The sequence below is a fragment of the Plecotus auritus genome (assembly GCF_963455305.1).
Source record: "Plecotus auritus genome assembly, chromosome: 1".
In the NCBI taxonomy this organism is placed as follows: domain Eukaryota; kingdom Metazoa; phylum Chordata; class Mammalia; order Chiroptera; family Vespertilionidae; genus Plecotus; species Plecotus auritus.
In genome coordinates, this window is record NC_137770.1 from 213,842,179 (window position 1) to 213,855,407 (window position 13,229).

The 13,229-nt window shown below is 43.5% G+C and overlaps 1 protein-coding gene across 1 annotated transcript in view; it reads right to left on the reverse strand.

Moving 5' to 3' along the window:
* Positions 1-13,229, reverse strand: part of TMEM165 (transmembrane protein 165) — a 30,707-nt gene that overhangs the window by 2,091 nt on the left and 15,387 nt on the right. The window contains exons 3-5 of the mRNA XM_080640288.1: positions 6,385-6,560; positions 5,674-5,853; positions 167-272 (exon numbers count right to left, since the gene is read on the reverse strand). Of these exons, the coding sequence (XP_080496414.1) occupies positions 167-272; positions 5,674-5,853; positions 6,385-6,560 (462 nt within the window). The remainder of the gene's footprint in view (positions 1-166; positions 273-5,673; positions 5,854-6,384; positions 6,561-13,229) is intronic.

Sequence of the window (13,229 nt, forward strand, 5' to 3'; positions counted from 1 at the left end):
AATGGACCTCTTAAGAGATTTTTATTACAAAGACCAAGTCTACTTCAGAAGTAAAAACATTTAAATAATTAAAATGAACTGCCCCTTTCCTTTCTGAGCTCTCTCAGTGATTCCAAGAATTAAGACATGGCATTTTCTTTGTAATTAAAAGAAAAACAAAACGTACCAGTTCTGACAGAGATTTTTTGTGCTATCATTCTTCCTCCAATTACAGCCAATCCAGTGCATAAGCAGTGTCCCACTGTCCCTCCTACAGCTACACCATAGGGGTCCTGGAAACAAAGTAACATTAATTTAAAACCAGGGTTGAAACTGCTACGTGAGAAAGGTAAGCATTGAAATGGAGGTCAAAAACAACTCAAAAAAGCACAAAACCATTCTAAGAATTATGATGTAGATTCATGAAACTGTAATAGCTGCTTGAAGAAATATGTTTCAATCATACTACGACTAGAGATAAAAGAAAAAAAATGTGCAAAATCAAAACCCTAATTCAACCTTTCAGCTGTTGTTAAACTTAATTCATAGGCAATAGTTAGCTCAGTGTTAGGGAGACTTCTCTTCTGGAAGGCAACATCTGTTTGTAAGGAAACTTGGTAACCTTTACAGTATAGTCTGACTATGCTTCCTAAGAACAGAGACCCTGTGCCCTATTCTCCACTGTGTCCTCAGGCACGGCACCCCAGTGTCTCACTTACAGTTCTGTGGATAAATAACGCCAATGTCATTAAAAAGGTAGGGGAAGCATTGGAGAAGGGGTTTATGGATGACACGTGGAGAATGTCAAGAGTCAGTTAAGGAGAAACCAAGATGGCGGCATAGGTAAACACCTAAACTGCTGCCTAGCACAACAATTTCAAAACTACAACTAAAAGACAGAACGGACACCATCCAGAACCACAGGAAAGCTGGCTGAGTGAAAATTCTACAACTAGAAGGAAGGAGAAAAGCTCACAGAGAATTGGAGGTACGGCAAAGGGGCTTTGTGCGCGCAGAGAGGAAGGGCGGCTGAGAGCCTGGCTGACTTTCTCTGGCAGAAGGGGGAAGGAAGCCTCCGACCGCACTGAACCCCAGTTCTGACTGCACTGAACCCCAGTTCCAGGCGAGCCCCTGGGGACCCACGCTCTTGTGGGGGGAGTCTGGACTCTCGGGTGGAGACTCGGGAGCCGGGGAAGGCGGAGGACTGAAAGCGCACATGCGCGCAAGGGCAAGGCTGACAGGAAGCCAAGACTGAGGCTCCACCCCATCCAAGCTGAGCACAGAGGCTATTGCAATTTGGCAAGTCTAATCCTATAGGGCTGTCTCCAGCACCGAACTTCTCCCAGCATAGACACAGCTGATCCTTACAGCCAACTGACCCGGAGGTCAATTCTTCCCAGTGATACCAACAACAATCAAGACTTAATTACAACAAGGCTGTACACACAGTCCACAAAGGGGTGCACCAAGAGTGTCCACCTCAGGTTAACTGGGGAAGCAGACCCACTGGGCCATATTGGAAACCTAGCACAAATATCTACCTTACCAACTCAGGGAATCAGTAAAAATGCAGGGTCAAAGAATCAGATCACAAACGAAAGAAATGGAGGAAAACAAACGACTGGATATAGAATTCAAAACCACCGTTATAAGACTTTTTAAGAATATCCTAGAAAAGGCCGATAAATATAACGAGACCCTCGAAGATATGAAAAAGGACCAACTAGAAATTAAACATACACTGACTGAAATAAAAAATATTATACAGAGACCCAGAAACAGAATAGAGGAACACAAGAATCAATTCAAAGAAGTGAAATACAAAGAAGCAAAAAACACTCAACCGAAAAAGCAAAAAGCAAAAAAAAAAAATCCAAAAAGTTGAAGATAATGTAAGAAGACTCTGGGACAACTTCAAGCGTACCAACATCAGAATTATGGGGGGTGCCAGAAGAAGAGAGAGAGCAAGATACTGAAAACCTATTTGAAGAAATAATGACCGAAAACTTCCCCCACCTGGTGAAAGAAATAGACTTACAAGTCCAGGAAGCCCACAGAACCCCAAACAAAAGGAATCCAAAGAGGACCACACCAAGACACATCATAATTAAAATGCCAAGAGCAAAAGACAAAGAGAGAATATTAAAAGCAGCAAGAGAAAAACAGTTAATTACCTACAAGGGAGCACCCATACGACTGTCAGCTGACTTCTCAACAGAAACTATGCAGGCCAGACGGGAGTGGCAAGAAATTTTCAATGTGATGAATAGCAAGAACCTACAACCAAGATTACCCAGCAAAGCTATCATTCAGAATTGAAGGGCAGATAAAGAGCTTCACAGATAAGAAAAAGCTGAAGGAGTTCATCACCACCAAACCAGTATTATATGAAATGCTGAAAGGTATTCTTAAAGAAGAGGAAGAAGAAAAAAGTAAATAGAAAAATTATGAACAACAAATACATATCTATCAACAAGCGAACCTAAAAATCAAGTGAATTAAAAACCTGAGGGGCAGAATAATCTGGTGAATATAATAGAGTCAGGGGCATAGAAAGGGAGTGGACTGATAATTCTCAGGGGGAAAGGGGTATGGGGGGTTCATGAAGAGAATGGACAAAAATCATACACCTTTGGATGAGGACAGTGGGGGGGAGGTAAGGGCAGAAGGTGGGGTGGGAAAGGGGTGGAGGGGAGCTATGGGGGGAAAAAGGAGAAATAATTGTAATAATCTGAATAAAGATTTATTTAAAAAAAAAAAAGAGTCAGTTAAGTTCAATGGTGAATAAGCTATGGGATTGAATGTAAAAACGCTGGGAGAATGCAGAGGATGTTGGCAAGACTGAAGGGATGACAGAGGAAGAGGCACTCAAAAGACACTGAAAAGGATGGCCAAGCAAATAGCCTCCGAAGATGAGCAAAACGGGACCTGTCGAGTGCTACAATGAACTCCCAGCACTATTATCAACATTATCTGTGAGGCCCAAACTAGAGTTCATTGAGTTTTGTAAGGAAGTAGAACCAAACCCTGTTCCCATCAGTCAAGCACGTTGAGACTGGGGGGGAGAGAGGAAGAAGGTGGTATCTGGAAGAGAAGTAGAACTGAGGAAGGGGGGAAACTTTTTTAGATGAGAAAACATCTGCAGGCTAAAATGTTCAAAAATTTGGTTGGGAGAAAGGCAAAGATTTAAACTGTAAGTGAGGACATGGGTGCTAGAGTCTCAGGAGGTAAAGGACTCCCTGGGGATGGGTGGGAATGAAGTACAATGATTTCTGCTTCTCTCTGAAGTGGTAAGTGAGGCTGCTGAGGAGTATGCAGTGTATGTGCAGAAACTAAGGAAATGGAGACATTTTGAAACACCTACTGAGAACAGGAGAGTGGGACTGCATTTCACAAAGTTTGTAGTACAACTTCTAAAACTGGTAAGCCAGAAGACGCTTTCATTCTATTTGAAAGCGCTATTTGGCCCCACTGGCGTGACTCAGTGGTTGAGCGTTGACCTATGAACCAGGAGGTCCCAGTTCAATTCCCAGTTAGGGCACATGCTCAGGTTGTGAGCTCAATCCTCAGTGTGGGGAATGCAGGAGGCAGCCGATCAATGATTCTCATCGTGATGTTTCTCTCTCTCCCTCTCCCATACTCTCTGAAATCAGTAAAAATATATTTTTAAAAATTATATTTGAAATATCACTGGATTAAATAGTTCCTTTAACAAAGGATTTTTCGGTATTTGTTATTTTGTATACTCAGTCTTCAAAACAAAAAACCAGGATGTATTACTGCCAAATTTAGTTGACCCTGGAACCTTCTCATTTTTTATTTTTATTTTTTTGCTTAGTACCCATTAACATGTCAAAGGACACTAGGATTCTGTGGAATCCAATGTGGGAACACTAAATTATGTTGGAAACAGAAATGAAGTTCAGACTTAAATGGACTGAACTAGACTACATGGTTTATACAAAAAATTACCAAAAAAAAAAAAAAAAAGGGGGGGACAAAAACATATATCCCCATGGTGCTGGTAGTGTGGAAGGTGGCTAATATTGAGTGCTCACTGTGTTGGGGACCCTACATGCATTATACTGTTTCACGGAACAACCCACAAAATAGGGTAGCAAGGAGGTGCTGTGGAAATGGGATCTTATAGCAAGAGACTCAAACCCAGTCAGGATGTGCCACACTGCTAGCCAAGGTAACTCATACAGACGGAATCCTGAGCCTTTCACACGCCCCTGTGCCGTTCAGACGGTAGTGTTCAGAAAAACGCAATGTCTGTCCTCCTGATAGCCCACCCACAGGACTGCCACCTCCACAACAAAGTGGTCACTTACTTTCCAGTCCCAGTTCTGTGATCTGAAAGCCAATAAAAGAGGCTGGAAATCAAGAAAATGATAGGGCAAAGCCAATAAAGGGACATTTTAAAAGAAATTTTGTTTTAAAATATAGGAATCAAACGAAAAGCCAAATTCTATTATTTTCCCCCCAAATACAGCATTTTTGAAGCTTCTCTGACAAAATGGCCCTGCCTCAACTATCTCAGTCCAGGCCTTCAACTCCTGTTCTCTTAACTGGGTTAAGGAAGCTGTTCTTTTATGGTATTTCCTAGGAATGAAAAACACTGTAATCAAGCTAGTTATCTAAATCCTACCGTCAGATAAAAATAATGTAATTAGCTCTGCTGGCGTGACCCAGTGTCTGAGTGCCACCCATTTGATTCCATCAGAGCACATGCCCGGGTTGTGGACTTGATTTCCCAGTGAGGAACATGCAGGAGGCACCGATGGATGTTTTTCTCTCATTGATGTTTCTATCTCTCTCTCCCTCTCCCTTCCACTTTCCCTAAAATCAATAAAAACATTTTTTAAAAACACACAAAAATCCGACAAAATAATGCAATTTAAAAGATAAACAATATTAGTTAATATCAAGAAAAGCCTGAAAAGTAGCAGCAGCACATTCTGAAAATTCCATAACCATCTCCTTAACTGATATCAATAAATCTGAATATTAATATTAACTTCATGTAAAACTTTACTATTACCCTCAAAAGAGAGATTAAAAATTTCTTAAAACCAGGTATCTTTTAAGTAAGTAGCTTTTGATAACAATGAACAAGATATGGTAGAAAAGGCTAGAAGACAGACCTGCCTTGGCTCTAGTCCCTGTCCCTGCTTCCCTGCTACCCACTAGTGCATGTCCTCTGACAACTCACCCCATCTCTGGGCTTCAGGTGGTTCATCAACAGAGCAAAGGCTAGAACAGATGATCTGGGGTCTTTTTGGGCTTATCATCCTAGGACTAAGACTTAAATCTTCTAAGTCATCTCTGCACAAGGAACGGAAGAACCCAAAGATACCCACTTTTATGGTTTTAGATATTTAATGTCAAACTGACCTTCAAAAATTTTATCAACTTATATTCTCAGCTACTATACGAAGGAAAGTTCTGAGAGAAGAAGCCAAGCCAAGACAACTGTCACAGCATCATTCTGGCAAAACTGAAGATGAATCAAAAGAGAGCAATTAAGTCTGCACATCAGAATACCATCTCACTGACTGGAGAAACTGGGAGAAGGTCAATTTTAAAGAGCAGCAGGATTACTAGCTAAAATAAATACTCTAGCATATGAAATAATCCCTGACTCTGTTCAGTGTCCTCTGGAGCAAAGTAACATTAGTTACGCTCACTTACCTCTCTAGCTGCCAAAACAATGGTCGTTAGTTGAGAACGATCGCCCCACTCTGCTAAGAATGTTAGTGTAAGTGCTTGTACAAAGATGGGTGAAATAAAATGCAGCCACTTTTTCTGAGGTATCGTGCTTGTACCCGTTTCAACATCTCCTGGTCCATTTAAGAGTTTGGTTCGTTGAAACTAAATTAAAAAAAAACACAAAAAAACGTTGATCCCAGGAAGCAAAGAAAACTGAACAAAATTACTTAATCTTTCTTTAAAAAGTATTTAAATTCTATGGAATATTCTCCAAGAAACTAAAGTTATGTGACCCCAAACTTATCTTTTGAATTACTGTCTCACACAGCAACAAATACCATATTCTCAACGCTTGCGTTCCTGCCCCAACAAATCAAACAGTATTTACTGATCCTTTGCTAGCTTAGATACTGTGGGGAAAAGCAGTTCCTGCTTTTTCAGAAGTTTATAATTAAGGAACCTGATTCCACATGTTTAGTATTCAGCCCCACCTCTTCTCTTCACCACATTCACACCAACCCAGAGAGAGTCTCATCACACCCAGGTGTAAGAATGAAAACTAAGCAAAATAAGCTATTTTTGTGAAACCCACACATCACACAGCTATGGATAACCACTGAAAAACCTCTGGACAGTGTTTCTTCTTAGTTGAGTGCCTTTTTGGTCCAGATATTTAACAGTGCTACGACTTACTTCTTCATCTTTTTTCTTCAATTCTGCTTGAACTTCTTCCAGTTCCTCTTGACCTTCATCTGGACTCATCTTTAAGCCTTCCCGAAGCATTCGAATGCCAAAAATGGCAAATAATGCGGTTGAAACATAGTAGGTATATACCCTGGGGATGACTGTGGTGGCATAGCCAAACAAAACTGGAAGAAAATGCCACGGTATATCTGGTTAATTAGCAAATATCACAACCTTCAGAAACCATAATTTACTCCTGTTTTAAAAGAATAGTGGTTTGTATTAGAAGCTAATCTAATGCATGATAACCTTAAGTAATTCCACTTCTTTCCCTTCACCAATATTGAACCTGAGAATTAGCCAGTGACCTAAGATAGTTTATCTAGAAATCAGTGTTCCTTGCCCAGCCAGCGTGGATCAGTGGTTAAGCATCGACCTATGAACCAGGAGGTCAGGGGTCAATTCCCAGTCAGGGCACATGCCTGGGGTTGTGGGCTTGATCCTCACTAGGGGGCATGCAGGAGGCGGACAATCAACAATTCTCTCATCATTGATGTTTCTATCCCTCCCCTTTCCTCTCTGAAATCAATATATTTAAAAAAAAAAAAAATCAGCATTCCAATTGAAGATGGCACGTGTTCCACAGAACTCCTCTCTACACATGTTTAGTACTTTAGGTAGAAGGTTAACTTTGTTGTCCTCTAAGGATCCCGAAATCTTATAACCTGAAAGGTACACCAAGTTCCCACGGAAGTGATATTTCCTCATTGCAAATCTTTAAATTATAAACTTATATATTGAAAAACTGTAACAAGATTCTCATATTGTATGATTTAAACTCTGCTCCTTTGTAGCTATTTAAAATAAATCTTATGAAAGAAAATGAATTCCTTACACATTATATTAAAATAACATTTACAATAAACTCAAACTTATTCAATTCCATTCTTTTCCATTGTTAAGAGGACAATTATATAAGTTATACAAAAACTGTACTTGGACGTACAAGAACCCAAATCCTGCCTTGGACGAGTGGCTCAGTTGGTTGAAGAGTTGTCACAATGCGCCAGGATTGAAGGTTTGATTGCCAATCTGGGCACATGCAGGCGTCAACCAACGAATGCACACATGGGTAGAACAGCAAGTTGATGCTTCTCCCCCATCCTCCCACCCCCCTACCCCCCACTTCCTCTTCCTCTCTCTTTCAAACCATTTAAAAAAACGAACAAACAAAACCAAACCCAAATCCTAACTGGGAAATGCATTAGTATCAGTTCAGCAATTAAATTTTTTAAAATATAGAAAGGGAAAAAGAAAATATGGAAGGGCCAAAGGACATTTCCATATATACAATAAATATAATTACTCTTCCTTTTAAAATGGGTACAACACTTATAAATCTGCCTCAACAAGTATACAACTACATAGGTAAACTAGTCCCTATTTCATTATATTACAAAATTGAAAAAAAAATTTAAATCATGTTTAGAAATATACCAAACCTATGCTGATGTGTACATCTATATTTGAATTATGTATGTGTCAGTACACACACACACACACACACACACACACACACACACACACAGATGTATTTTCTAGCTCTCCAATAAAAGGCCAAGAAGCAAAGACATCTCAGTAACAGAGCCATTTTTCACCCAGATCTTGTGGGTTTTTTTTTAATCTCTCCTCTTACATGGCATCTCATCCCTGGGTTTGCATTCTGTGTAGCTCTGCCTCACCTCCACCTTGATAAATGGTGACTTTGGGGTAAGTAACTACAGCCATAAACACATTGGAGTTGTCTGAGAAAGGGAATGAGCTAGGCCCACTCTAGTCACAGACATTACAAAACACCTGTAGCAACCAGCGCCTGAAGGTGGCCAGAACACGTCTGCCGCTGTGGCTGCCCATGGCTGGTGGGGAGCAGTAGGAGCGGTCTGCTTGATGCAGGCCATGGGGATGCGGTGTCTTTTGAGAATCAAAACCAATGATAAAATAGACAAATAAAGGTCAACCTTTTTATTAGCACCATACACGGGCAAATTTGGACAATGTCAGTGACAAGCTCCTCTCTCTTGGGGCAGGCCCCTGTCCTCACTGCTGGAGATACCTCAAGATCTCACTGGAGCTGGAGCCAGCAGACATGGGTTAGGTCTTAGCCCTGCTGTCAGGCCCTGCTACCCCCAGATCTTGGTTTCTAATACCATTCCCCACTAAAAGGCTCCTCAGAGAAATGGCTAATTCCAACACTGGGCAGAGAAGAAACAAGATGAGCCTGCACTAACGTGTTATACTAGAAAGTAGAACAAAATAAACAATGGGAGCATGTCACAAGGACACAGGAGACAGCCTGAAGGGGCCCCAGCCACCAAATCTGGGACGATTTAAGCAACAATATAGTTAAGTAATCCTATCTAATAAAAGAGTAATATGCAAATTAACCCAACCAAGATGGCTGCAGCCACGGAGCGAGCAGGAGGCTTGGGTTTCCCCAGCAATGGAGGAAGCCAAGCTTCCTGCACACCCTGGCCAGCCCAGGCCTCTGCTCAAGGCTACAAAGTTTCAATTATCCTATCTAATAAAAGAGTAATATGCAAATTAACCATCACTCCGTGACAAAAATGGCGGCACTCAAAGCCACAAGATGGCAGCGCCCAGTCCTCTCAGCCTCTCCGGAGTCCCCCAGTCAGGGAGGGCTACCGCTGACAGCCTGCAGAGTAAGTGGAATGCTGTCCAGAGGCCCTCCTGACCCTTTATAAAAAACAAAAACCAATTCACTACCCACGGCGCGATCCCCTGCCAGGGGCAGCAGCCTGGGCTGGGGTCTCAGCCTGGCAGGGGCGCGCACCCTCACGGTGCGATACCCCTTCCAGCGGCGGCAACCTGGGGTCTCAACCACTGAGTCACACCAGCCAGGCAGATATAGAGGAATCTTAAACGTTTCTTTTTTAAAAAACTGTATTTTATTGATTTTTTACAGAGAGGAAAGGAAAGGGATAGAGAGCTAGAAACATTGATGAGAGAGAAACATTGGTCAGCTGCCTCCTGCACACTCCCCACTGGGTATGTGGTCCCAACCAAGGTACATGCCCTTGACCGGAATCGAACCTAGGACTCTTGAGTCTGCAGGCCGATGCTCCATCCACTGAGCCAAACCGGTTAGGGCTGTCCAATATATTAAAGAAAAAACCCTATCTAATAAAGAGGGAATATGCAGGGGAGGGCATTTGGGGGTGACTGGGTTGTCAGGGAAGGGCAGTTGGGGACGATCAGGCTTGCAGGGGAGCAGTTAGGCATCGATCAGGCTGGCAGGGGAGTGGTTAGGGGTGATCAGGCTGGCAGGCAGAAGCGGTTAGGGGCAATCAGGCAGGCAGGCGAGCGGTTGGGAGCCAGCAGTCCTGGATTGTGAAAGGGATGTCTGACTGCCTGTTTATGCTCCACAGGGATCAGGCCTAAACGGGCAGTCGGACATCCCCTGAGGGGTCCCAGATTGGAGAGGATGCAGGTTGGGCTGAGGGACACCCCTCCAGTGCACGAATTTCGTGCACCGGACCTCTAACAGAAGATAAATGAATCCCAACAAAAATGGCTGTGGCCACAGAGCGAACAGGAGGCTTGGGTTTTTCCCCGGCAATGGAGGAAGCCAAGCTTCCTGCACAACCTGGCCAGCCCAGGCCTCTGCTCAAGGCTACAAAGTTTCAATTACATAAGATAAATAAATCCCAGATACCAGGGCCTCCAATTGGGTTGCTGGGGTGCGTGGCCAGCCTGCAAACCACCACAGGCCCCTCACCCAGGCCACCCCACGCCCCAAAGGAACCCCCACCCTGATCCAGAACACCCTTCAGGGCAAACCAGCTGGCCCCCACCCGTGCACCAGGCCTCTATCCTATCTAATCCTATCTAATAAAAGAGTAATATGCAAATTGACTGTCACTCCAACACACAAGACGGCTGCCCCCATGTGGACACAAGATGGCCACCACAAGATGGCCAGCAGGGAGGGCAGTTGGGAGGGATCAGGCCTGCAGGGGAGGGCAGTTGGGGGCGATCAAGCCTGCACAAGAGGGCAGTTAGGGGTGACCAGGCTGGCAGAGGAGGGAAGTTGGGGGAAACCGGGCCTGCAGGGAAGGGCAGTTGGGAGAGACCCAGGCCTGCAGGGGAGGGCAGTTAGGGGTTACCAGGCCAGCAGTGGAGGGCAGTTAGGGGTGACCTGGCCTGCAGGGGAGGGCAGTTAGGGGAAAACAGGCTGGCAAGAGAGCAGTTAGGCATCAAGCAGGCTGGCAGGGGAGTGGTTAGGGGGTGATCAGGCTGGCAGGCAGAAGCGGTTAGGGGCAATCAGGAAGGCAGGCAGGCGAGTGGTTGGGAGTCAGCAGTCCTGGGCCTAAACAGGCAGTCTGACATCCCTCAAGGGGTCCCAGATTGGAGAGGGTGCAGGCTGGGCTGAGGGACACCCTTCCCCCATGCACGAAATTCGTGCACCAGGCCTCTAGTTAATTATAAACCACTGGAAAAAGAAATTCATGAGTTTATACTGAAGACAAACCAATGAGAGAGGAGGAAGAGCTCTTTGTAAAGTAGTATGCAGGGCTCACTGGTAAGTGCGGTGGGGTACTGGAGTTAGAAAGCCCATTTTGCAAGCATCAGGGGAAGATTTAAATCAAGTAAGGAGTCATCAACTGATGCTAAACTGACGGGAATAAGGTATTTGCAGTCTTAAAATGTTTCCCTAAAGATTGCGTATTAGTTGCAAAGGAAGAAAAAAAGAAATCTTAACTGAGTGAATAAAACTAACATAATGAGGGCCAGATAAGATGCTCTTATAGAGTCAAACCTCAGCTATGTAGAGTTCTAGTCAAGAATGCATAATCTCTTATTGGTGTTTTGGGTTTCTTAGGATATATTCATAGAAATTGGATCACTGTGTCAAATGGTAGTTCTATTTTTAATTTTTTGAGGAAACTCCATACTGTTTTCCATAGTAGCTGCACCAGTCTGCATTCCCACCAGCAGTTCCCTTTTCTCCACATCCTCCACAGTACTTGTCATTTGTTGATGGCAGTCATTCTGACAGGTGTGAGGTGATACCTCATTGTCGATTTAATTTGCATCTCTGATGATTAATGACTTTGAGCATTTTTTTCATATGACTCTTGGCCATCAGAAAGGATATATGCACCCCTATGTTCATAGCAGCACCATTTACAATAGCCAAGATTTGGAAACAGCCCAAGTGCCCATGAGTAGATGAGTGGATAAAAAAGCTGTGGTGCCTGGCCGTCATGGCTCAGTGGTTGAGTTTCGACCTATGAACCAGGAGGTCCCAGTTAAATTCCTGGTCAGGGCACATACCCAGGTTATGGGCTCAGTCCCCAGAGTGGCATGGGCAGGAGGCAGCCAATCAATGATTCTCTCTCATCACTGATGTTTCTCTCTATCTCTCCCTCTCCCTTCCATTCTGAAATCAATAAAAAAATATATATGGTATATATTAGTATATAAAAGCTGTGGTACATTTACACCATGGTATTCCATGCAGCTGTAAACAGGGATCTCTTATCCTTTGAGATAGCATGGAAAGACCTGGAAAGTATTATGCTAAGTGAAATAAGCCAGTCAGAGAAAGACAAGTATCACATGATCTCACTCATATGCGGAATCTAATGAACAAAATAAACTGATAAACAAAATGACATAGAAGAGACATAGAAGTATGGAACAGACCCATGAATCTCAGAGAGAAGGTGGGGGTGGGTGGGTAGGTGGGAAGAGATTAACCAGGGAACTTATATGCATATATGCTAAGCCCAAGGACTCAGACAATAGTGTGGTGAAGGCCTGGGGTGGGGCAGGGGCAAGGTGAAGGGGGTTAATGGGGGGGAAAAAAGAGGGGGAGACATGATACTTTCAACAATAAAGATAAACTAAAAGAAAAAAATGCTTAATTTCAATCTAATCATAAGGAAATTTCAAACACAAAATGAGGAATTGTCCACTAGAGGGGCTGTATTCTTTGAAAAATGTAAATAGGCTAAAACACAAGAAAAAGGCTATGTAAACATTTCAGATTAAAATACTAAAAGATCCTGCCATAGAGAATATTAGGTCAATTAACAATTACAATATGGGTGATAGATTGAAGAATGTATCCATCTGTGTATAACGATACATATTAAATTATGTGTATAAAGTCCTGGCTGAGTAGCTCAGTTGGTTAGAGCATCATCCTGGTACCCTAAGGTTGAAGGTTGGACTCTGTCAGGACACATACAAGAATCAACCAATGAATGTTAAATAAGTGGAACAATAAATTGATGCTTCTTTCTGTCCCCTTCCTTTTTCTCTCCTTCCCCCTCTCTAAAAGTCAATAAATAAAAATTTTTAAAAATGTACATGTACATTATACATCTGTAAGGTATAGAAGTTGTACATGTACACATATATCTATATATACACTAGAGGCCTGATGCATGAAATTCATGCACAGGGTGGGGGGGGAGACACAACATCCCTCAGCCCAGCCTGCACCCTCTCCAATCTGGGACCCCTCGGGGGATGTCTGACTGCCCGTTTAGGCCTGATCCCTGTGGAGCGTAAACGGGCAGTCGGACATCCCTCTCCCAATCCAGGACTGCTGACTCCCAACCACTCGCCTGCCTGCCTGCCTGATTGCCCCTAACTGCTTCTGCCTGCCAGCCTAATCACCCCCTAATCACTCCCCTTCCAGCCTGATCGATGCCTTACTGCTCCCCTGCCAGCCCGATTGCCCCCAACTGCCCTCCCTTCGCCTGCAGGCCTGGTCGCCCCTAACTGCCCTCCTCTGCAGGCCTGGTCGCCCACAAATGCCTTCC